Here is a 23,962-nt window from a genome sequence, read left to right as displayed (position 1 = left end):
CGATGTATTTCCAAGTCAAAATGGTGTTTTGACTTGGACGCTAAATGTCTTCAAGGCCGAGATTGATAGGTTCTTGTTGTCTAGAGGAATTAAGGGCTACGGGGAGAACGCTGGTAAGTGGAGCTGAAATGCGCATCAGCCATGATTGAATGGTGGAGTGGACTCGATGGGCCGAATGGCCTTACTTCCACTCCTATGTCTTATGGTCTTATGGTGTTTGACTAGGAGGAGAATGTGTAGCCAAGTAAGCCAAGTACTTGCTGACTTTGTCCTCACCCATTAACCACAATCACAAAAAGCTAGCATTCAAGTTCAACAGACAATAGAGAAAGCAAATGGAATGTTGGCCTTTATTTCAAAGGGAATGGAGTATAAAAATTGGGAAATCTTCCTAAAACTATACTAGTTAGAGCACACCAGGAATACACTGAACAGTTTTGGGTCCATTATGTAAGGAAAGACATTGGAAGCAGAGAAGATTCACCAGGTTGATCCTGGCTATGGATGAATTTTCTTATGAGGAGGGTGACTTTATTGAGGTTATAAAATCATGATTGACACAGATCTTTTCCTCAGGATGTGAGTGTTCAAAAGAGGTGGCATATTTTTGATGCAAGGGGAAAAAGATTTAAAAACAACATGAGGGGCAACTTTTTTACAGAGACAGTGGTTTGTGTGTGGGATGAACCACTAGAGAAAGTGGTGGTTCCAACATTTAAAAGACATTTGGACAAGGTCATGAATAGGAAAGGTTTGGAGGGATAAGGGCCGAATTCAGGCAGGTGGGACTAGTTTAGTTTGGGAACATGGTCAGCATGGACGTATTGGACCAAAGGGACTCTTATGAGAGATTGAATGGGTTGGACCTATATTCACTGGAGTTTTGAAGAATGAGAGATAGATTGGTTTTGATGCCGAAAGGTTGTTTCCCCTTGTGGGAGAATCTAGGACCAGGGAGCGTGATCTCAGAGGAAAGGGTCACCCATTAAGAACAGAGATGAGGAGATATTATTAAAGTACCTATTTGAGATGGTTCAGGAAGTCCCTGATGGACTTGACCTGTAAGCCTCTCTTGGTTTATCCCGGAGATTGTACTCTGTGGTATCTGGAATATAAAACTCTTACAGACAGTTTAGTTTAAATTATTACCTTTATTAACCAATGGCATCAATGTTACACTATAACATACAGACCTACAAGCCAGGCTTGAGCTAAGGTTCTAAAACCTTCAGCAGAGTAGCAGTGCCAGCTCTTACCCCTAAGAGCTCTCTCAGGCTACTCCCCTTATTGCTGCAAACAAGCTGTCTTCATACAGAAATTGGGATTAAAATTACAAAAACGCCACATGTCCTTAATCAGATAAGCAGCAATTAAACTGGCAAAAGTTTGCAGAGGAAGAGAAACTCATTGACAAGTCTGAGTACACTTGACTAATTAAGCTGCGTGCACATCAAAGTGGGAAACCTTGATCCAGCCTGGCCCCAAATGGCCAATTGCTTTGGCTAGATAACCTTCCCTTTTAACAGTATATCATAAACATAATGAGGGCTAGTCTAAACTATGTGGAAAGGTCATGAGGTAACCTTGCTCAGCTAAGATGCCCAGTATCATTGTCCTACAAAATGGCTTTTTCTTTTAAAATCATCTTAGATTCCCAGAATGCAAATTAAATTCATAACATTCCCAGATCTCGAGTTCCAGGGAACAACACACACATTCAATCCATGACAAGCCAGTGCACACTCAAATCAGACCATAAAGAGTTAAACTTTCCATCAGCTTCTGTCCTGTCTCTGTCTGTGTGTCTCTCTCTCTCTCTCCATCTCCCTTGAATCCTTCAGTCACTGAATGTAATTTACAGAAGGATATTTTCTCTCTCTCACTCACATCTTCCAACTTTCAACCTTCGTGTTTTCCCAGCCGGGAAGGGTAATGAGACGCTCACTTCCCAGAGCAGTCAAGATGAGGAAGCTGATCTTCATAAATTCAAATCTGCTCAGTGAGGTATGTTTCAGGATTGTTCTATTACGTGCATATTCCATTCATATTATTAAATTACAAGTTCTTTTCCTATTGAGTATGAGTTTTGTTAAGAGTCTTTGATATAAACCAAGCAAGTTAATTATCTGACATCTCACTGTGAAAGATCCGCGCCGCCAGCCTCCGGCATGAGAAGGAAGTACTGCCACACATTCCATAAGTGAACAAATATTATCACCTTATTTACACCGATCCATTGACACTAAGAACAGTTGTCCCCAATTCTTCTGAACAAGCACTTTCCCGCATTCTTTGCAGAAAATGTGTCACGTCTAAGGCTACATGCTTTCTCAACGTGCATCTGTCAAATTCTTTACCACAGAGGCCTATCAAGTCTGGCTTGTTATGTATATTCAAGGCTGAACTAGACAGATCTTTAATCAGTAAGGGAATCAAGGACTATGGGGAAACCGCAGGAAATGGAGTTGAGGATTATCAGCTCAGCCCTGATCTCATGTAAGGCAGGGCAAGCATGTTGGGCTGAATGGCCTACATTGTTCCTATATCTTATGAACGTAAGGTCTTATGCACCATCCAGCAAAGTGGAGGGTATTCCAACACACCCCTGACTTGTGCCTTGTAGACAGTGAGGAGAAAGTGAGGACTGCAGATGCTGGAGATCAGAGTTGAAAATGTGCTGCTGGAAAAGCGCAGCAGGTCAGGCAGCATCCAAGGAGCAGGAGAAGGGCTGAAGAAGGGCTCATGCCCGAAACGTCGATTCTCCTGCTCCTTGGATGCTGCTTGACGTGCTGCGCTTTTCCAGCAACACATTTTCAGCCTTGTAGACAGTGGGCAGGATTTGGGCAGTCAGGAGGTGAGTTACTTGCAGCAGAATTCCTAGACTTTGACTTACTGTCATAACCACACTATTTATTTAGTCTAATTGGTCTAATTCAGTTTCTGGTCAATGATAACCCCCGGATATTCTGTGATTCTGTGATGATATTGTCATTGAATGTCAGAGTGTGAAGATTAGATTCTCTCTTGTTAGAGATGGGCATTGGCTAGCACATATTTGGGAGTGAAGTCTTTTTTCTGACCTCCAGCCGTGAATATATTTCTATTCCTGGACCAGAAGAGTTATTCAGAATGCTGAAAATGTTAAATGATCCTCATCTAAGAGCCACAATTATTCACAATTTTCTCAAAAGTCTCATCAAAACAACTGCACGGAACTATTGCTAATCTTTCTTGACTTGCATTGACTCTTGCTAAAACAGAAGTAGATGGTGATATATGTGGATGGTACGTGAGGTAATATTATAATATTGACCTTTTAGTTGTCCGCACCAACTTATAAGTTCAACAAAAGAATCTGCAAGTGGTTTTCATCTAATTCAGAACAGGATGGAAAGCAGAATTTAAAAGCACAAGAAGCTGTAGAATTTCAGTTAATAGGTGGAGTTTTAAAAAGCGCCAAAATATAGCAATAAAACTTTGATAATTCTACTGCTGCACGTTGTATCTTTTTACTGGTTCAGGAGCAGCCTCACACCCATTTTATCTACAGCCACCACTGACTGTACAATCTTCATAGTGCAAATGTCACAGATACAGAAACACTTTCTGTCGAGCAGTTACTGTGTTCGGTAAGTCTTCTCTCATTCACTAAAGCTGATTGCACACTGGAATTTTTCATTTTGCTCTGAAGTTTTTGTGAAATGTAACACAAAATGTTTCTGTGGTATGAACACTTTCCAAAGCGAAAGGGAATCCGTGCGGATTGGGCAAGAATTGAGTTGAAATGGAATTTTTTTTTTTGAATGATGCAACAGATGATCAGAACCTGTTCATGCGTTTAAGTAAGCTTAAGGTTGTCTCTGTTCATAATTAGATATTTCTAGAACGAACAGGTGGTCCATGTAGCAGGATCTGTCCTGTATTTGTGGTTTTCTCACACCCACTTTTAAAGAACCTTTCAATGGGGAAACCAACAATGCTGTATGATGGGATAATTGGAAATTAAGATTGAAACTCATTTTAACAAACTATTGCCTTGGCCTAGAGAGGCAAGCTGCACTGAAACAGTGTTGATGCTAGGGAACAGGAAAGGACATAATTTTTCAATATACTATGAGGTAAACAGTCTTATGGACACAACCCCAATCCCCTGCCTTCTTTCAACCAGTTGGCCCTTTGCTCAAGACTCTGTCTCTGCTGCTGTCAATAACTGTCCCTAACTCCTCATATACTCACAATCTACATCAATGGCTTGGATGAAGGGCAGAACATATGGTAGCCAAATTTGTTGTTGACACAAAGATAGGTAGGAAAATAAATTGTCAAAAGGACATACAGAGTTTGTGAAGATATAATAGATAGATTGAGTGGGTGGCAAAAATTTGGTAGATGGGTATAGTATGGGAAAAGGTGAAGTTTTTCACTGTGGCAGGAAGAATATAAAAGATTAGATTTCTTACAGTGTGGAAACAGGCCATTCAGCCCAACAAGTGCACACCGACCCACAACCCACCCAGACCCATTCCCCTACACCTAACACTACAGGCAATTTAGCATGGCCAATTCACCTAACCTGCACATTTTTGGACTGTGGGAGGAAACCCACACAGATACGGGGAGAATGTGCAAACTCCACACAGACAGTCACCTGAGGTAGGAATTGAACCTGGGTCTCTGGCGCTGTGAGGCAGCAGTGCTAACCACTATGCCACCATGTATTATTTAAATGGTGAGGTATTGCAAAAGTCTGAGGTGCAGAGGGAATTGGGTGTGTAAATGACACAAAAATGTAATATGCCGGTACAAGAAGTAATTAGGGAGACAAATGGAATGTGGAATAAAAGTAGGGAAGTTTTACTAGAGCTGTCAGGGCCTGAGGGAAACAGTATCTGAAATAGTGTACACAGTTTTAATCTCATTTGTAAAAATATATTGTGTTAGTGGCATTTCAAAGAAAATTGACTTGACTAATTCCTGAATGGGGAATTATCTTATAAGGGAAGGCTGGATAGGTTGGGTGTGTAGCCATGGAGTTTAGAAAACGAGACGTAATTTTATTGAAACATTGAAAATCCTGCACGATAGTAGGAGGATGTTTCCTTTTGTGAAGAATTAGGAAGCACAGTTTAATGCAGGAATGAGGAGAAATGTCTTCTCTAAGAGTGTTGTTAGCTTGTGGAATTATCTTCCACAAAACCAGTGGAAGCTGGCTCAGTGAATTTACTCAAGGCTGAGTCAAACACATTTTTGATAGGCATGAGAGTCAAGGGCTACGGGGTGCAGACAAGAGAGTGGGAGTTGAGATTACACTTAGATCAGCTATAATCTTATTGAATCTAGTCTTGCTCTTAAGATGTGATATGTTCCCTCTACAAACTGTCCACCATGCCAAACTGCATAGCTTTGACAAAAACTTTCCTTGAGACCCAGAGCAGAGTCAGAAAAGCGCATCTTCAGTATTCCATCTCATCAACTCATGGCAGCTAAGCATTGGGAACTCATGGAAGAAACTCAAGCAGTCGCGAGATGAGAGTCTCTAGCCATCACTGCCAGAAGAACTAAAGGGAAAACATAGCATGCAGGAAGACAATGTAAAGTATGGGCAAAAAAATTTGAAAAAATGATGATCCTGCAGTACATGGGACGATCACCCTGTGCCATCACATCCTTGCTGAGATAAGGTGGAGATAAAAAAAATTGTAGATGCCAGAATCCAAGGTAGGCGACAGGAGGCTGGAAGAACACAGCAAGCCAAGCAGCATCAGGAGCTGGAGAAGTCAACATGAGATAAGGTGGACAGAAGAGTGATCTAAATAAAAGCAAATTACTGTGGATTCTGGAATCTGAAACCAAAAAAGAGAAAAATGCTGGAAAATCTCAGCAAGTCTAGCAGCATCTGTAAGGAGAGAAAAGAGCTGACGTTTAGAGTCTAACTGACCCTTTGACAAAGGGTCAGTTAGACTCTAAACTTCAGCTCTTTTCTCTCCTTACAGATGCTGCTAGACTTGCTGAGATTTTCCAGCATTTTCTCTTTATTGGGAGAAGAATGATCTAACTGTGTTTAGGTCCTGACCCGAAACGTCGACCTTCCTGCTCCTCCGATGCCGCCCGACCTGCTGTGCTTTTCCAGCTCCACATTTTATCAACTCTTGACTTCCAGCATCTGCCAGAGCTTACCACCTCCAACTGTTTGGACTTGGTGTGTCATTTACAGCTTTACGATACCGGTGCCATGGTCCCAGCTGAGGATGATAAGACATGGGGATGCGGTTGGGCCATGTGGACCCTCCAGGCTGCCCTGTGCCATCCAATAAGGTCAAGGCTGGTCCTGTTGTGGCCTGACGCCCACTTTCAGAAGTCTGTCCCACAGAGACTGGAATTGGACCCCCACTCGCTGAGGATGTAAATTCCAGGCACCAAGAAGCCTCGAGGTGGGGGGTAGGGATTCTCCCTGAAGCTCCAGGGACACACCTTTTGCTGCTGAAGTGTGTGGGCCTGGTTCCCCACCCCCTTCAATAAGAGAAACTCTCAGTGTTACTCCTGACCTGGCACACGCTGAAGGTAAGGATCCAGAATTTAAAAACCCTCCAGAGGGCCGGCCTGATTCCTTCAGGGTTTTGGGTGAAAGCCCTCGCTGTGGTTCCGACTCCCTCCCTCCTGAGGCCGGGGGGGGGGACAGCTGCAGGCCCGGGCCCCGGGCTCCGGGAATTGGCGCCACCCGGGACCGTTTCCAGGTTGTCCCGGCTTCCGGCGGGGGTGGGGGGGGGGAGCGGTTTTCTCGGTGCACCCCGCGGTGTCGGGTACCGGAGGCCGGCGGACGAGGGGGATTTGAGGCGGGGTGGAGAAGGGCCGGGCTCCAAGGGGCCTCGCCGCTAATTCAGTGTCAGAGAGCGGCCCGGGCCCGGGCCCAGGGACACCACGTCTCCATAATGGAGGAACACCTCCCCCTCTCCCACCCCCAACACTTCATTCACACCACCCCGTCCCTCTCTCTCCCCCCTCTCATTCCCCCACCATTCACCCCCCTCACACCATTCACCCCCCCCACCCAACCCCCCCCATTCACCCCCCCACCCAACCCCCCCCCCACATTCACCCCCCCCCACATTCACCCCCCCCCACATTCACCCCCCCCACATTCACACCCCCCCCACATTCACCCCCCCCACATTCACCCCCCCCCATTCACCCCCCCATTCACCCCCTCCCCATTCACCCCCCCCATTCACCCCCCCCATTCACCCCCCCCATTCACCACCCCCCCCGCCATTCACCCCCCCCATTCACCCCCCCCACCCATTCACCCCCCCCATTCACCCCCCCCATTCACCCCCCCCCCCATTCACCCCCCCCCCCATTCACCCCCCCCCCCATTCACCCCCCCCCATTCACCCCCCCCCCCATTCACCCCCACCCCCCCCATTCACCCCCCCCCCATTCACCCCCCCCCCATTCACCCCCCCCCCCATTCACCCCCCCCCCCCATTCACCCCCCCCCCCCCATTCACACCCCCCCCCATTCACCCCCCCCCCCATTCACCCCACCCCCCCCATTCACCCCCCCCCCCATTCACCCCCCCCCCCATTCACCCCCCCCCCATTCACCCCCTCTCACCACCACCCCCCAGTTTTAACCAATCCTACACACACAAATTCAGTGTCCTCTGGCTGATGGTATGTGAGGTTCGATTTCAAAACTGATGGAAAGAGAGGGGAATGTGACCGTACAGCAAAAAAGTGCCAGTATCCTTGTAAGTGAACTGGAGCTATGCTTTGTGAGGAGCTACTATATATGTGCAATGGAACATTGCAAACAGGATGTTCAGGCTGCCATTCCTGTGTTGGTTCTTCTGATCCCCTGCCCCCCTATCCTGATGAAGGGCTTATGCCCAAAATGTCAATTCTCCCGCTGCTTGGATGCTGTCCGACCTGTTGTGCTTTTCCAGCACCACACTTTTCAACTCTGACCTCCAGCATCTGCAGTCTTCACTTTCCCCTTGGCTCTCTGCCACAACAATTTACTAATCTCTTTCCTGGTCACCCTGCAAATATTTAATTTTCCCTTTTGAAAACTCGACAGCAAGACTGTGGACAGGCATTACAAAATAACCAATGCAATTCCAGAGATGGAGTGAAGGAATTTCTGCAGTATATGCACAAACTCACTGAACTTAGTGTAAGTTTGAGACAGCGGTTAACAAACCATATGGGTTACTGAACTTTAAATGATATGAGACATAGGCAAAGAAGTTATGGTGAATTTTTATTAAATTCATGTTCAGCCTCAACTGGAATTTTGTCTCTTGTATTATGCACCACACATTAGGAAAGGCTCCGGAAAAGACATACAAGAATGGCACTGTGGATTTTTATTTTTATTTGTGGAATGTGGGTATTGGCTAGGCCAGCATTTATTGTCCATCCCTAACCGCTCTTGAGAAGGTGTTGGTGAGCTGCTTCGGCTGTTTAGATATGGATTTAATGTGTGCAGTGTGCACACTCTTGTGTGCAGTTATGTTTTATTTATAAATGTTTCTGTCCATGTTATTGCATATTTTAAGTAGAGGTGAGATGGCTGAACCCTCCAACAGGTGGAGGAGTGGCTCGTTGACTGTTTATTATCAGAGTTGCCAGATTGGATAAGAGTTCAGGTGTAATTTGAATTGGAGCTATGAAAGAATTTACAAATGAACATTATATTTTTATTGGAGGAACAATATTAATTCAAGATTGGTGTGGTTTGCTTTATTATTGTCACATGTACTGGGATGCAGTGAAAAGTGTTGTACTGTGTGCTAACCAGACAAATCATACCTTACCTAAATACGTCAGAGTAGTAGAACAGAATGTAGAAGTTAGTGTTAGAGCTACAGAAAAGGTACAGTAGAACGTTGATTATCTGAATGAGACAGGCGGGGAGTATTTTGTTTGGTTAATTGATTGTTCGGATAATCGGTCTGATCGTAAACAAGCAGTAATTTGAGTGCTGGTTATCTGAACTTTTCTCGGTTATTCGGCAATGCACACCTTAATGCCATTTAACTGGTAACTGAATGCTGAGTTGCCTAATGCCGTTTTTATGGGGCCTCGAGATCTTGTTCAGATAATCCGAAATTTGGATAATTGATGTTTGGATCATCGAGATTGTACTGCATGTGAGAGGTCTGTGTCAAGGGTGTGTGGTGCTGGAAAAGCACAGCAGGTCATGCAGCATCCAAGGACCAGGAGAATCGACGTTTCGGGCAGGAGCCCTTCATCAGGAGAGGTATCCTCTTAAGTCTGATAACAGCGGGGAAGAAGCAGTTCTTATATCTGTTACATGTCTTCAAAGTTTTATATCTCCTGCCTGATGGAAAAGGGTGGAAGAGAGCATAACGGGGTGGGAGGGGTCTTTGATCATTTTGGCTGCTTTTCCAAGGCAACAGGAAATGTAGAGAGTCAATGGAAGGAAGGCTGGTTTTTGTGATAGACTGGGATGTATTCACAACTCTCTGTAAGTTCTTGAGGTCTTGGACAGAACAGTTGTCATACCAAGCTATGACACATTAGGTGGCACAGTGGCTCAGTGGTTAGCACTGCTGCCTCACAGCACCAGGGATCGGGTTTGATCCAGCCTCGGGCGACTGTGTGGAGTTTGCATATTCTCCCCGTGTCTGCATGGGTTTCCTCTGGGTGTTCCAGTTTCCTCCCTCTGTCCAAAGATGTGCAGGTTAGGTGAATTGGCCATGCTAAATTGCCCATAGTGTTCAGGGTTGTGTAGGTTAAGTGCATTAGTCAGGGATAAATGTAGAGTAACGGATAGGGGAATAGGTCTGGGTGGGTGACACTTCAGAGGGTTGGTGTGGACTTGTTAGGCCAAAGGGCCTGTTTCCACATTGTATGGGTTCTGTGATTCAAATAAGATGGTTTCTCTGGTGCATCTCTAAAAATTGGCAAAAGTCATTATGGACATGACAAATTTCCTTAGCTATCTGATGAGGCAGAGGCATGTGATAGATAAGTGGTGCAGAATGTACATGGTGCAGTTTTGACAAGTTGGAATTTGCTGCATTTGAGGAAGTCACCTTGGAAACATGGATAATGGGGAGAGGCAGGACTGTTGTTGAATTGGATGACTCATACCATGGAGAGATTGAGGGCAAATAATTCTCTCAGGGAATGCCATTGGTGACTTTAACAAAGGAAACCATAGTACTATGTCAAGATAAGAAATGGATATGAGATTGCAAAGTATCAAAAGAACAGGATGATGCCATGTATAGAAGAGATAGTTACGAGGAGGTATTGGGGGTATTTCCAATGGAACAGTAAAGGGCAAAGAAGAGATTTTAAATGTCCATTGCTTTAAATGGAAGTATAGAAATGGTTGTTTTCTCTGTCGGCAAATCGCAGTTGAGGAGTCATCAATTTAAAATAGCTAATAAGTATTAAGAGAAGTGTCGTTATGTAATACTGTTCCACAACGATCAGCTGAGGTTCACATCATATTTTTTTCAGGGAAAAGAAGACAAATATTTTGAAGCTGAGGAGAATATAGGACAATGGGAGACAACTGTGCAATGTGGTTTCTTTTGGATTTCTCCAGGAAAGAATAGATAAAGTTACAGTGGGGGGAATGGTCTCTTTCACCATGGAAACTTGTATGGTTAATTGTAGTATTTTGAAATGGTTATTTTGGGAATAGAAAGTATGGAGCTGGATTGCAATGATTCCTGCGGGCACCTTTGACTTGAGTAAGTTTGGTTGTGGAAACCTAGTCAGAATAGATGGAAAGATCAAGGACTGTACTAGTGTGAAAGCTAGGGAATGACTCTAGCCAAGGCTGAGTTGAAGTGTAGGAAGTGGTCAAAGATAATTTGTGGAGCAAGGATGTTAGTGGAATTTCGAAACAAGACTTTTGATGAATGAAGCGGCTTAATGGATAATAGCCTTTGAAGCAATAAAGCCCATTGTGGGAGAGAGAGTGCTTGAGTGAGATACTTAATTGTTCAGAAAAGAATTGTCTTCACCCCACTTCTAGAATAACCTTTGGAGCAAAATTGGCGCATTATTCAATATGGTGTTATGGGCAGAGACTTTTCAGTCAAGCCTATTCCTCATTTATGTATATAAACCCAGCCTTGAGTCAGGCCCACAGTAATGGCATGGCAAACCACTTGGCTCAAGGGCAAGAGTCAAACATATTGCTGAGGTTGATCAGTCTGTATTGATGATGCCACATCAACAAATGAAGCTGAAACGAAAATGGTCCATTTCATTTGTATTAATTGTTATCTATAGCAAAGTGTATTCAACCAAATAATTAATATCATACTCCCAAGTCTTTCGTGAAAGGTCATTGTTTCAGATACAGCAGCTTCAGCGACTATCTCAGACTTTCTTTTTTATTACAGATGCAGAGCCAGGAACCTATGAAGGTATAACATGGTTATCAAAATATTTTTTCCAAGTTGCTGTTCTGAAGCAGAAAGTGGTCTCCTAATAGGTCGTTGGATTCCAGAGCAGAATGCTGCAGTTATCCTGGCAATCTTTCACTATCCTTTCATCCCTGGCCAGGTGAAACAGTGCCTTGAGCAGATCAGAGCTCTAACTAACGTAGAAGTTTCTGTGCTCGGGTCCTGGAACGGCTATGACTCTCGGGCGAAAGAAGACCTCAGCCAGTTTCTGGAAGACCTGAGTTCCATCTTTCCCCATGATCTGTGGTTCCAGTTGACACAGGGGAAAGAAAGAAAGTCAGTTTTTGACTATCACGTGGTTCAAAAAGGCAACAAGAACAACAAGAAAAATGTTATCTTAATCTACTATGATCAACGCAAGGTTATGCTGTCAAAATTGCATCCTTTGGACATTACAATTCCCGAAGATGATGATCATGCTGGAGTGATGTCAGAAGTTTTTGCCTCAGACTTTGCCACAGTATTTGATACTGTGGCTAAATGCGAGTCATTTTTTGTGATTGATAAATATGATGAAACAGTGATTAAGTTTACTCATTGGCAGTCAGAAGGGAGAGAAGCTAGTGTCGTTGTGGAACTTGTGAAACAAGCATCAGTACCTGTGTGTGTGATATTTTCCTTCCTGCTGTCTTTTATATCCAGTGTCTGCAAAAGCAGGTAACTAATATTGGAGAAAACACCCAAATGTGTAGTTCGATGTTAAGAGAGTTTGTCAAGTAGACCTCTTAGAAGCTTATTGTTCCTTATTTAAACTCTTTCACTTAGGACTTGATTTTTCAGTGAATACCTTGCAGGACAGCTGCAGGTGAAGGGTATGCTAACACAGTCCACTTTCCATACTTCTATTTAACTTGAATTTAGGGATAAGTGATGAATGTCAGTTCCTACTTCAATATGTGAACCTGGAGTCATCAGTACATGCTGTAGACACAAAAAGGAGGAGGCAGCTACTTGGCCTTTCAACCCTGCTCTGCCATTCAGTATTATTATGGTTGACCTTCCTAGTCAGTACCTTATTCCTGCTTTCTCCCTATACCCTTTGATCCCTTTAGCACAAAGAATTGTATCTAACTACTGGAAATTTGGCCTTAATGGCTTTCTGTGGCAGAAAATTCCAGAGTTTCGCCACTCTCTGGAATGATGATGTTTCTCTTTACCTCTGGCCTAGCCTGTATCCTTGCGTTGTGGTGCGTTTACCCTATCTATTTCTGTTAGAATTCTCTAGATTTCTATGAGAGCTCCTTCATTCTTTTAAAGTCTAGTGAATACAGAATTATAGAGGCATACAGACCATTCGATCCAACCACTCCATGCTGAATGTTATCCCAAGGAAGCTACTCCCACTGCCTGCTCTTGGCCCATAATTCTAACCTGTCCCGTCTGTTCATATGTCAGTCCTGCTGTATCAGGAGTCTATCTGATAAACCTTTGTTCCACTCTCTCCATAGCCAGAGCATCCTTCCTCAGACAAGGAGACCAAAACTGCCCACATTGCTCCAGGTGTGATCTCACCAGGCTGTGCATAATTGTGATGACATCCCTGCTCCTGTATTCAAATCCTATCACTATTTGCTGCCTTTACCGTCTGTTCCACCATGAAGGTTTCAAAAAACACAAAACCTTGTAGAGCATCTGTCAATCTTTTTTTAATCTCAAATAACCTTGAATGCAAATATGGTTCTCTTACATAAAGGCAATTTTCATGTTTTCTTTTAAACTTTTTGTTTTAGAGGGTACTGCATTAAAAAAATTAGGAAATTTTAGAGGGAGAGAAATACAAGGTTCGGTGTTTGAAATATAGAATTTTACAGCGCAGAAGGAGGCCATTTGATCCATCATGTCTGTAACAGTTCCTGAAAGAGCTACCCAGTTAGTCCCAATTTCCAGGCCTTCTCCATAGCTCTTTGAAAAAAAAAGATGGCGGTTTCGCTTAGCATTCAACCTGTGCTGTCCCTAATCAATAGCTGTTATTGACAAGATTACAACAGTTTTTTCTGAAACGAGTTTAAAGATTAAAAACACAAAACGTGGGACATATTAAGTCTCCCACTCTCTGTAGCCTCTCACCTCCAGGGGTTTTAACAGGAGCTGTGCTATAAGTACAAGGGAAGTTAAACAAACAGGTTGGGCCTATGTTAGTTGAGTTGTCAATTGTCAAAAAGATACAAGATCCTGAAGAGGCTAGATAAGGGGGAATAGCTTCTCAGCATCCACCCTGTGGGGACATTCCAGAACCAGGAGGTTTGGTTTTGGAATAAAGTTCCACACCTAAATCAGAGACTAGGAGGAATTTCTTCAATAGTGGGTCTGTTAGTGGATGGTCTGTTACTTTCTCAGAGGAGTGGAGGCTTGGTCATTACTATAGTTAAGGCTGAGTTAGACAGATTTCTGATCAACCCCTTCAGAATCTCATCCTTTTCCCTTCCTATGTCGTACCAATGTGTATAATGACCTCCTTCTGGTCCCTCTCCCCTTTGAGAACATTCTGCACCCTCTCTGAGATATCCTTGATCCTGGCACCAGGGAGGTAACACACAATTCTGATTTTTCGCTGCTGGCCGCAGAAACATCTGTCTGTATGCCTGACTAGAGAGTCTCCTAACACAATCAATCGCTTGGAACCCGATGTACCCCTCATTACATTAGAGCCAGTCTTGATGCCAGTAACTTGGCTGCTCGTGCTACATTCCCCTGAAAGTCCATCACCCATCCCATTAAGAATAATAGTGTTTATGGTAGGGGATTCTAACTTTCCAAATGTAGACTGGGACTGCCGTAGTGTTAAGGGTTTAGATGGAGAGGACTTTGTTAAGAAAGTACAAGAAAATGTTCCGAGTCAGTTTGTGGATGTACCTACTAGAGAAGGTGCAAAATTTGGGAAATAAGGCAGGACAGGTGATTGAGGTGTCAATGGGGGAGTACTTTGGTCCTGCGACCATAATTGTATTAGTTTTAAAATAGTGATGGAGAAGGCTAGACCAGATCTAAAAGTTGAAGTTCTAAATTGGAGGAAGGCTAATTTTGACGATATTAGGCAAGAACTTTCGAAAGCTGATTGGAGGCAGATGTTCTCAGGTAAAGGAACGGCTGGAAAATGGGAAACCTTCAGAAATGAAATAACGAGTGTCCAGAGACAGTGTGTTCCTGTTCGGGTGAAAGGAAAGGCTGGTAGGTGTAGGGAATGCTGGATGAGTCGAGAAATTGAGGGTTTGGCTAAGAAAAAGAAGGAAGCATATGTTAGGCATCGTCAGGAGAGAGTGAGTTAATCCTTAGAGAATAAAGGCAGTAGGAGTATACTTAAGAGGGATATCAGGAGGGTAAAAAGGGGATTTGAGATAACTTTGGCAAATAATGTTAAGGAGAATCGAAAGGGTTTTTGTAAATACATTAAGGACAAAAGGGTAACTAGGGAGAGAATAGGGTCCCTCAAAGATCAGCAAGGCAGCCTTTGTGTGGAGATGGGGGAGGTACTAAATGAGTGTTTTGCATCAGTGTTTACTGTGAAGAAGGACATGGAAGATATAGAATGTGGGGAAATAGATGGTAGGATCTTGAAAAAAGTCTGTATTACAGAGGAGGAAGTGCTGGAAGTCTTGAAACACATAAAGATGGATAAATCCCCAGGACATGATCAGGGGTACCCTAGAATTCTGTGGGAAGCTCGGGAAGTGATTGCTGGGCCCTTTGCTGAGATATTTGTATCATCGCTAGTCACAGGTGAGATGCCAGAAGGCTAGAGGCTGGCTAACGTGGTTCCACTATTTAAGAAAGGTGGTAAGGACAAGCCAGGGAACTATAGACCAGTTTGCCTGACATCAGTGGTGGTCAAGTTGTTGGAGGGAATCCTGAGGGACAGGAATTACATGTATTTGGAAAGGCAGGGACTGATTAGGGACAGTCAGCATGGCTTTGTGTATGGGAAATCATGTCTCACAAACTCAACTGAGTTTTTTGAAACAGTAACAAACAGGATTGATGAGGGCAGACCAGTTGACATGATCTATATGGACGTCAGTAAGGTGTTCAACAAGGTTCCCCATAGGAGACTGGTTACGAGGTTAGATCTCATGGAATACAGGAAGAACTAACCATTTGGATACAGAACTGGTTCAAAGGTAGAAGACAGAGAGGGTTGTTTTTCAGACTGGAGGCCTGTGATCAGTGGAATGCCACAAGTATCAGTGCTGGGTCCACTACCTTTCATCATTAATATAAATGATTTGGATATGAACATAGGAGATATAGTTAGTAAGTTTGCAGGTGACACCAAAATTGGACTAGTAATGACAGCGAAAAAAGTTACCTCAGAATTCAACCGGATCTTGATCAGATGGGCCAATGGGCCGAGAAGTGGCAGATGGAGTTTAATTTAGATAAATGCGAGGTGCTGCATTTTGGGAAAGCAAATCTTAGCAGGACTTATACACTTAATAGTAAGGTCCTTGGCAGTGTTGCTGAACAAAAAGACCTTGGAGTGCAGGTTCATAGCTCCTTGAAAGTAGAGTTGCAGGTAGATAGGATAGTGAAGAACATATTTGGTATGCTTTCCTTTATTGGTCAGAGTATTGAGTACAGGAGTTGGGAGGTCGTGTTGCAGGACAGGGCATTGGTTAGGCCATTTTTGGAATATTGTATGCAATTCTGGTCTCCTTCCTATCGGAAGGTTGTGAAACCTGAAAGGGTTCAGAAAGGATTTACAAGGATGTTGCCAGGGTTGGAAGATTTGAGCTATAGGGAGAGGCTGAATAGGCTGGGGCTGTTTTCCCTGCAGTGTCGGAGGCTGAGGGGTGACCTTATAGAGGTTTATAAAATCATGAGGGGCACAGATAGGCTAAATAGACAAGGTCTTTTCCCTGGGGTGGGGGAGTCCAGAACTAGAGGCCATAGGTTTAGGGTGAGAGGGGAAGATATAAAAGGGACCTAAGGGGCAACTTTTTAACACAGAGGGTGGTATGTGTATGGAATGAACTGCTCGAGGAAGTGGTGGAGGCTGGTACAGTCACAACATTTAAAAGGCAGCTGGATGGGTATATGAATAGGAAGGGTTAGATAGATATGGGCCAAGGGCTGTCAAATGGGACTAGATTAGGTTAGGATATCTGGTTGGCATGGATGAGTTGGACATCTCTCTGACTCTCTATAACCCCAAGGAATGTATGGTTATAAGAGACAGGCATGAAAGTGGAGTTAAGGCCACATTAGATCAGCCATGATCTTACTGAATGGCAGGCAGGCTGAAAGAGTCAAATGGCCGACTGCTCCAATTTGTAATGGCCTTGTGAAGTTGCTGCTGGTGAGGACCAGCAATTTCATATTTGACCTGGCGAAATGACTGCTGCTTATCTTGTTCCACAGGAGAATTGTTGTTGTGAGCGACCTACTTTTTCAGTGTGCAGTGCCTTAAAATATTATTGTGTGGCCACACATCCCTGTTATTTGTCACATAACAAGGCCTGTACAATAACTGTTAGACTGCTGCACAGCCTAGCAGGAACATTGAACTTGGCAGAAGTACATTGTATAAAATTTACATTTATCTCTTCTGGCCAAATTGGTCACAGAGTTTTCATAAAAACGTGGAATATTTAAATCATACTTATTTTCTGAAAAAGTTGGACTTGAAACTATTCTATACATAATATGAGATCATTAGAGTAGGCCAATGAGCTTGCTTCATTGTTCACTGAAAACACGAAATACATACAGTATAAGTGAAAGTCATTCAGCCCTACATCACACCACCTCTATCCTATCTTCATAATCCTGCAATTACCAAAGCTAAGCCATCTTGCCCACACAACACATGGTCATTCCACCTAATTGCACATCTTTGGACTCTGGGAGGAAACCAGACCCCCCCCCAGAGGAAACCCACACAGACTCAGGGAGAGCTTGCAGAGAGTCACCCAAGGGTGGAATCGAACCCAGGTCCCTGGTGCTGTGAGGCAGCAGTGCTAACTGCTGAGCCACTGTGCTACCCATGTTTGATCATCTATTTCCTGCATTAACTCCATGCCCTTGGATGTTTTTAATGTTTTGAAATCTATCAACCTCAACCTTAAACATACTCAGTTATACCTTGCAGTAAAAGGTGAATACACCTAATCAAAATAGATAAATATCTCTGGTGTACGGAAGAATGGCTGCTAAAAGGAACCTTTGTCTCAAAAGTTGGGGACCCGTACATCAGCCAAGCAGATGAGATTTGAGCTTGGAGCTGTGATAAAATGTTGACATATTGACGGCAACCAAGTTTACTGAAAGTTCAATATATGATGAAACTGTACCCCCAATTTCTAATTGCGTCATTCTCCCTCTCACAACATACTGCTAATGAAGAAAGTGCACATTTCTAACCATTCAGGTGGTTGTACTGCATTATCTGGCAATGTTGACTTATTCTCTGCAGACTCCTGCAATTGAAACAGTCCGCAGAAGAGCAAATCAAAACCAGTATGGTACTTGTGTGGGTTAGAAACTGGTGTGGTGGATAGGAACTTTAACTCCTTGAACCTGTTCCATCATTCAGTGAGATCACGGCCAATCTGCAACCTAACTGTGAATGTTGGCATTTGTCCCATATGGCTGGCAAACCTTTATCAGTCTCACTTTTAAAATGAACAATTAATGTAGCATCACTTATCATTTGCAGAAGAGAATTCCAAATTTCTATGACTCTTTGTACATGAATTTGTAAGTGACCATATATTGACTGATTCGTACTGATTAATTTTGCAGAAGCAGCATCTCCCATCCATATTTTCATGAATTTGCTGCATTGAATGTGAATTTTGCCACAGAAAGCTAGGTCTAGTAATTAAATATCCTTTTAACCATGTGATCGTTACAGTCGCCTCCATGACCCAGTGTCTGAATATTGATGAAAAAAGAAATTTTATTGAAGTTTTTCATCTTGCGTTCATCAGAACAATTCACAAGGTTATCCATTTAAGGGGAAAACTAACATTTATACTGTGATATAAAGTATACTTGGTTTTCCCGTTAAGTGGGTATTCTTGCAAATTGTCTTCATAAGTGAAAGATTAAAAGCTTCAATAAAATGTGTTTTTTTCAAGCAATTCTCAAATTCTGTATTAACTAATTGACAATGTAATCATTGCTTATGATTGCCAATCAACTTTGCTCAGACTGGGAACAATTGAGAATACAGTGTCACATTCCTTTAGGATACAAACTGTTGTTGAAGATTATTACAGTTTCATATTTGTTTTTATGAAAAACATTTCCTTTCTGACTCTTGCTTTGTTTAATCTTTCTTACCTTTGCTGTTTTTCTTTCTGTACCAGCTTGGAGATGGAATTTGAATTGGAGTGAATTAGTTCATTCTCAATCCTTCATCCCTTTTATTTTTCAGCCCTTCAAATGCATTAGTTAAGAAGTGTCCAATTAAATTAGGTAACAAATGACTTTTTAGAAATATACAATGGTTTTAGTTTAAATCTATAGTTTAACCACAACACTAGTTTCCAACAATCTAGAAGCCCACACACATCTGAGGAAGAACCCAGCTTTTGTTTTGTGTATAAAGTAAACACACAACCAAATTTCAGAACCCAGCTCTTGAGTATTTTTAATCAAACAGTTCAGGCACAAAATGGCATACTCTGAAGCAGGTGGGAGTTGAAGCCAAAACCTTCTGATCTCAAGGTAGGAATACCACCACTGCGCCACAAAAGCCCCAGAATTCAACTCTTTTCAAACAGTTTTACCACCAATTGAACAAAACATTCAATTAAGAAAATTACAGACAATCCACCGGGGCAATGAAATTATAAAATCAAATAAAAGGGAAGGAAATAAAGGAGGGGTCTAAATCAATCTGTACTGGAGATGACGCTTCCACCCCCATGGTGTCCAATTATCTCTGCAAACCTCATGTACTGGTGAACACCACATGGTTCCTCTTCAAGGACACCCATGTATCCGTGGGACCATCGCAGGCAGTTGGGAGTTACCTTCCCCTCCACGATCCACTGGCAGGACCTGTTGATAGTTACTTTAAATGTGCCCACAAGAAGGTCCTCTGATCTGCCTGGCATCACCACAAAGTTATCCAATCACCCAGTTAGCAATTAACAAATTGCCAACCCAGAAGCGGCAGAACCTAATCCTTTTTTTAATCAACCTGTTCGGATATGTTATGACACACTTCTGTGGTAGTTGACACTACGGACTATTACTGGAACTTTTCTGTTTGACCCTTAAAGAGGCAAACATTTCTCACACTGATACACCCCAGTGTTCACCAAGATGCTCTGTTTCCCTTGCAGCATTGGTACTGTTCGCATTTCCAATGCTATGTGCACCTAAAAAGAAAACCAATAGATGTATATACAAGCCTAAATAGTAGGTACCCTGTTCAAGCAAAATATGGGCCGTTTATCTCTAAAACCGTGATAACACAGGAATACAATCTTTGCACTTCTTGTAGAGGTAAATAAATTATTTTGTACAATGGCTACACAGTTTAAATCACTTTTTAAAAATTAGATTCAAAACTCACAGCTGTAGTTATGAAATATTCTTCCAATTTTTGACATTTCAAGGACAGCTCAACATTTTTATGCATAATGTACCAGCCTGTGTTTACGTTTTATATATAAGAGGTTAAAGTATGTTCTTTTTGTCCTTTTGCTGTAGAGTGTTGAATATGTGGCCCCTGTGTTTTTTATGGAGTAAACTCTCAACCTGTGTGCAGCTTGCACACCGCTTGGATCACTTGCAAACTATCACAACAACTACAAAAGCACAGAATCACATGGAGTTTATGAGGTACAGTAGATTTGGTATTTTTGTCTTAATGGATAAATGTAATATCTAACCTTGACCTGAAAACAAAAAGTGACATCTGTCCACTTGCATTTATTGATGTAAAATGGCAACTATATTTCCAGTTAGGGTGGCACACTAGGACGGCAAACCAATTAAAGTCACAGTCTTTATCATTTGAAGTACATTCCTTTCTCCAACTGTGGATGATAGTTTGCAAATTTGTGTCGGTGATTTACGAACTCCAGAAGAAAGAAACCACATCAGTTTTCAATACTCTGATTAAAAAAAAGTCAATTTTAAGTTATTTGTAATTAGTTTACTAATGTTTTGTTAGGTATCTACGTGTCCTACCAACATGTTTGTGTAAAAATTAGTCTTAAGGCATTTGTTCATAGCTTGACATTTCACAGTTTATGTTCTTGCTATTGATCTTCTATGTCAAATCAAAGCAACCTGTTCCTGTTAGCCACAAAAGTCATTGACTTCAGAAATTTGAAAGTTAAAACTACCATGTTTGTTGGGGAATTATTAAATTTGCAGTGTTGTGTTTTCGGGCAGGTCTAGTACAATTATGACTACAGTCAGACCATGAGGGCAATTTGTGATAAGCAATGTAATGGATTGCACCCTGGTTACAACAGAAAACAAAGGTCATTTTAAATATGGTTACTTAGACAGGCAGAAGATCTGAAATGACGTTCTACAGAAATTGATGTTGTGATCGCACTTGTTTATTCTTTAAAAAAACATAATAAATTACATAATAATTGCCAGAAGCCAAGTATAAATCGTTAATACAGAAGAGTGTCACAGAATAAGAAGCGATTATTTAGCCAAGTTGCAGAACAGACTTGTTAGCAGGATAGGTATGAGTGAAGCGGTATATTTTGGTAGGAGAAATAAAAGGGTCATCTACTTTTTGGAAGCTGAGAGCCCAAATAGGATACAGGGGAAGTATAAGGGCACTTACAGTTTCCAATTCAATAAATGTAATGGTGCAGATTAATGAAATCCTGTAAAATGTAAACAAAGTGTAGAGATTCAGTTCTAGACGAATGGAGTTCAAAAGCAAAAAAATTACATTAAACCTTTGTCTAGAAGTTTGGTTAGACCCTATTTAAAGTGCTAGCCTCTACATTACAAAAAGCACATAGAGGCAGTAGATCTTTTTGTCAATTCATTGATAATTGTACCATCTTAGTTCTGATATGGCAAATCTTATAATATCCGAACCAAGGTGGTACAATTATCAAGAAAGATTTAATTGGCTGCAGTTCTTTTCACTTGAGATCTTCAAAATTTGCAGGTGTTCATCAGGATAAATTTGGCTCTGATAAAATATTATAAATGCTATTTTACAATCTTGAAGCAGACTTTGCACACTATTTTGTTGCTTGCATTCTCTCCTTTAGAGCTGCTAACATCTGCTGAGGTATCATTCCATATCTAACAGTTATCCCTTTACTTTCTCAAGTGATCATTCTTCAGGTGTGAATTTGGACAGTGGTAGTTCAGCTGTTGTACTGTGAGGGCACTGCAGTCAAGCATAGACCTACCTTTCATGACATCTACACACAAGCACTTTTCAACATGGGTCAATGCTCATTGCACCCAAAACAATTTGTACTTATTTCTCATCCTTAATATAATGAAGAATTACAAAGCATTTCACACTGGCATTTTAAAATAAAGTACGACAGCACACCACTCCACACCACATGAGATATTATAGGAGAAGATCCAACTTTGTGGGCAGCCTCTTAAAAGGGGAAACAATATAGGGAGACAGAAAGGTTTAGTTACATCATTCCAGAACTAAGGGCCTAGGCAATTGCAGTCCAAAGCCATCAATGCTTGAGCTTTATGAATGCTCAAGATTAGAAAAGTATAGGAGTTCAGATATCTCAAAAGGTCACAGATATTAGAGATGGGGAGGAGCAAGACAATGGAGTGAGTTGGAACAAGGATGAAAATTTTAAGTTGTGTTGTTTAACTGAGCCAGTGTTGGTCAGTGAGCCCCATGCATGCTGAGTGAATGAGATTCGGTATGAGATTTGAGACATATAGCAGACAAGATGTGCTTACGTTTACACAGGGTAAATTGTAGGAAAGGAGGACCCTCAGCAACAGAAGAACTGAAGCAGTCAATGGTGGATCGTGGGCCGCCTCTCCCAAACCACACCCATGCCCCTTATTTCTTCCCTCTGCTCTGACCTTGGAGTACTGGAACCAATTGAAGTACCTCAATTGACACCAAAGTGGAGATCAGCTAACTCAGTACAGACGCGATAATGTTACAGGAATCTTCAAGTGTGTGTCTCTCTCTGGATGCTGAGGAACAAAACATCATCGAGTACTCACCAAAATTCTCCAAATTACCTTTTGATAAGTCAGCATTTGATGTATTCCAGAAAACATTTTGTTTCCTTCCAGAAAAGCCAACCTCTTTGTTTCATTCCTAATTGATGTGGCTCTTGGATTGTTGTTGATCTCCTGGCTTTATCAGAAGAATCGTATTGGCCAGCTAGCAGATGCCCTTGTTCCAGTTGCTGATGTAAGAAATTTTAAATCTCTTAATCTTTTGAAAAAAGCATAAACTATTGCGAGAAACTTTGTCACTTTTTTGTCATTTTCTGGGTTTTAATTTATGAGCCTTTGCTGTGTGATCTTCACTGGCTCAGCAGGAAACATCCATCTTCACTCTGATCTTTGCTGGCTTAATTGAGCTCAGGTTACATGAAACGTGATTTCTGCACTATCAAAGAATATACCTAGATGAGACTGATTTATAGAATTCCTGATGAAGGGCTTTTGCCCGAAACGTTGATTTTCCTGCGCCTCGGATGCCTCCTGACCTGCTGTGCTTTTCCAGCATCACACACTTGACTCTAATTTCCTGCATCTGTAGTACTCACTTTGGCCTGGTTTATAGAATTGACCAGTTTATACTATGTGACCAGAGTAAGAGACGTTTTAGCAGCTTGGGCTGATTCTACGTATTCATAAACAGTGGACAGCAATGGGCAATGAAGAGCACTTTTAAAGAGATTGTAGACATGGACAAAGGCAGCATATGAATTTTGTGAAAAATGTTCAATATGTCATTTATCATCTCATAGTGTGTTAGACTACACTTTAAAGTTAAATTGAAGTAGTGGTTTGAAACTAAATTTCCTTGCCAATGCAGCTACAGTCACTGATCTCAAATAGTATCAATCGAATAAATAGTGCATCAAACCTCGGACTATTCACCAGTCAGTTAATATTTATTGTTATAATATCGCAAAACCTTTAGTGAAAATATTGACTATATGTGCTAAATCCTATCCAGATTGTCTGTGATCGCTTTTTAAATATGGTTTCATTAGGTTGGAGTTCCACTACATGTAATGTGAAATCTAAGTCTGGTGAGTGTTATCCTGCCGAATCTATGAAGTTATGACATTAAAGATATTTCTATGATAACAGCACGTTGCCAAGGAATTGCAGGAACTGCTAGAGTGGCTAATGGGAGCTCCTGCTGGTTTAAAGATGAACAAAGCACTTGACGAAGTGCTGGGACGTTTTTTCCTGTATCACATACACCTTTGGATAAGTAAGTAATTCTCTGCTGCAGTAGAGACATAGAGCCACACAGCACAGAAACGGACCCTTTGGTCCAACGAGTCCATGCCAACCATAATCTTAAATTAAACTAGTCCCATCTGCCTCCG

At 42.1% G+C, this 23,962-nt stretch overlaps 1 protein-coding gene and 1 long non-coding RNA gene across 5 annotated transcripts in view; one reads left to right on the top strand and one right to left on the bottom strand.

Moving 5' to 3' along the window:
• The window catches only part of LOC140464430 (uncharacterized), a 154,572-nt gene extending 148,269 nt beyond the window's left edge, over nt 1–6,303 (bottom strand). Inside the window, exon 1 of the long non-coding RNA XR_011954925.1 lies at nt 6,178–6,303. This is a non-coding gene — a long non-coding RNA (uncharacterized lncRNA). The remainder of the gene's footprint in view (nt 1–6,177) is intronic.
• The window catches only part of pigq (phosphatidylinositol glycan anchor biosynthesis, class Q), a 61,916-nt gene continuing 41,564 nt past the window's right edge, over nt 3,611–23,962 (top strand). The window contains exons 1-5 of one of the 4 annotated variants that reach the window (XM_072559477.1): nt 3,611–3,629; nt 11,394–12,113; nt 20,118–20,249; nt 22,683–22,803; nt 23,718–23,844. In XM_072559477.1, the coding sequence (XP_072415578.1) occupies nt 11,425–12,113; nt 20,118–20,249; nt 22,683–22,803; nt 23,718–23,844 (1,069 nt within the window). In that variant the 5' untranslated portion in view covers nt 3,611–3,629; nt 11,394–11,424. Of the gene's footprint in view, nt 3,630–6,463; nt 6,562–7,600; nt 7,752–7,793; nt 8,177–11,393; nt 12,114–20,117; nt 20,250–22,682; nt 22,804–23,717; nt 23,845–23,962 lie in introns of those variants that run through there. The other 3 variants (XM_072559475.1, XM_072559474.1, XM_072559476.1) reach the window with 3 other exon arrangements.

Source organism: Chiloscyllium punctatum, chromosome 40 (genome assembly GCF_047496795.1).
Source record: "Chiloscyllium punctatum isolate Juve2018m chromosome 40, sChiPun1.3, whole genome shotgun sequence".
NCBI classification, from domain to species: Eukaryota; Metazoa; Chordata; class Chondrichthyes; order Orectolobiformes; family Hemiscylliidae; genus Chiloscyllium; species Chiloscyllium punctatum.
This window is presented reverse-complemented; position numbering and strand designations above follow the sequence as displayed.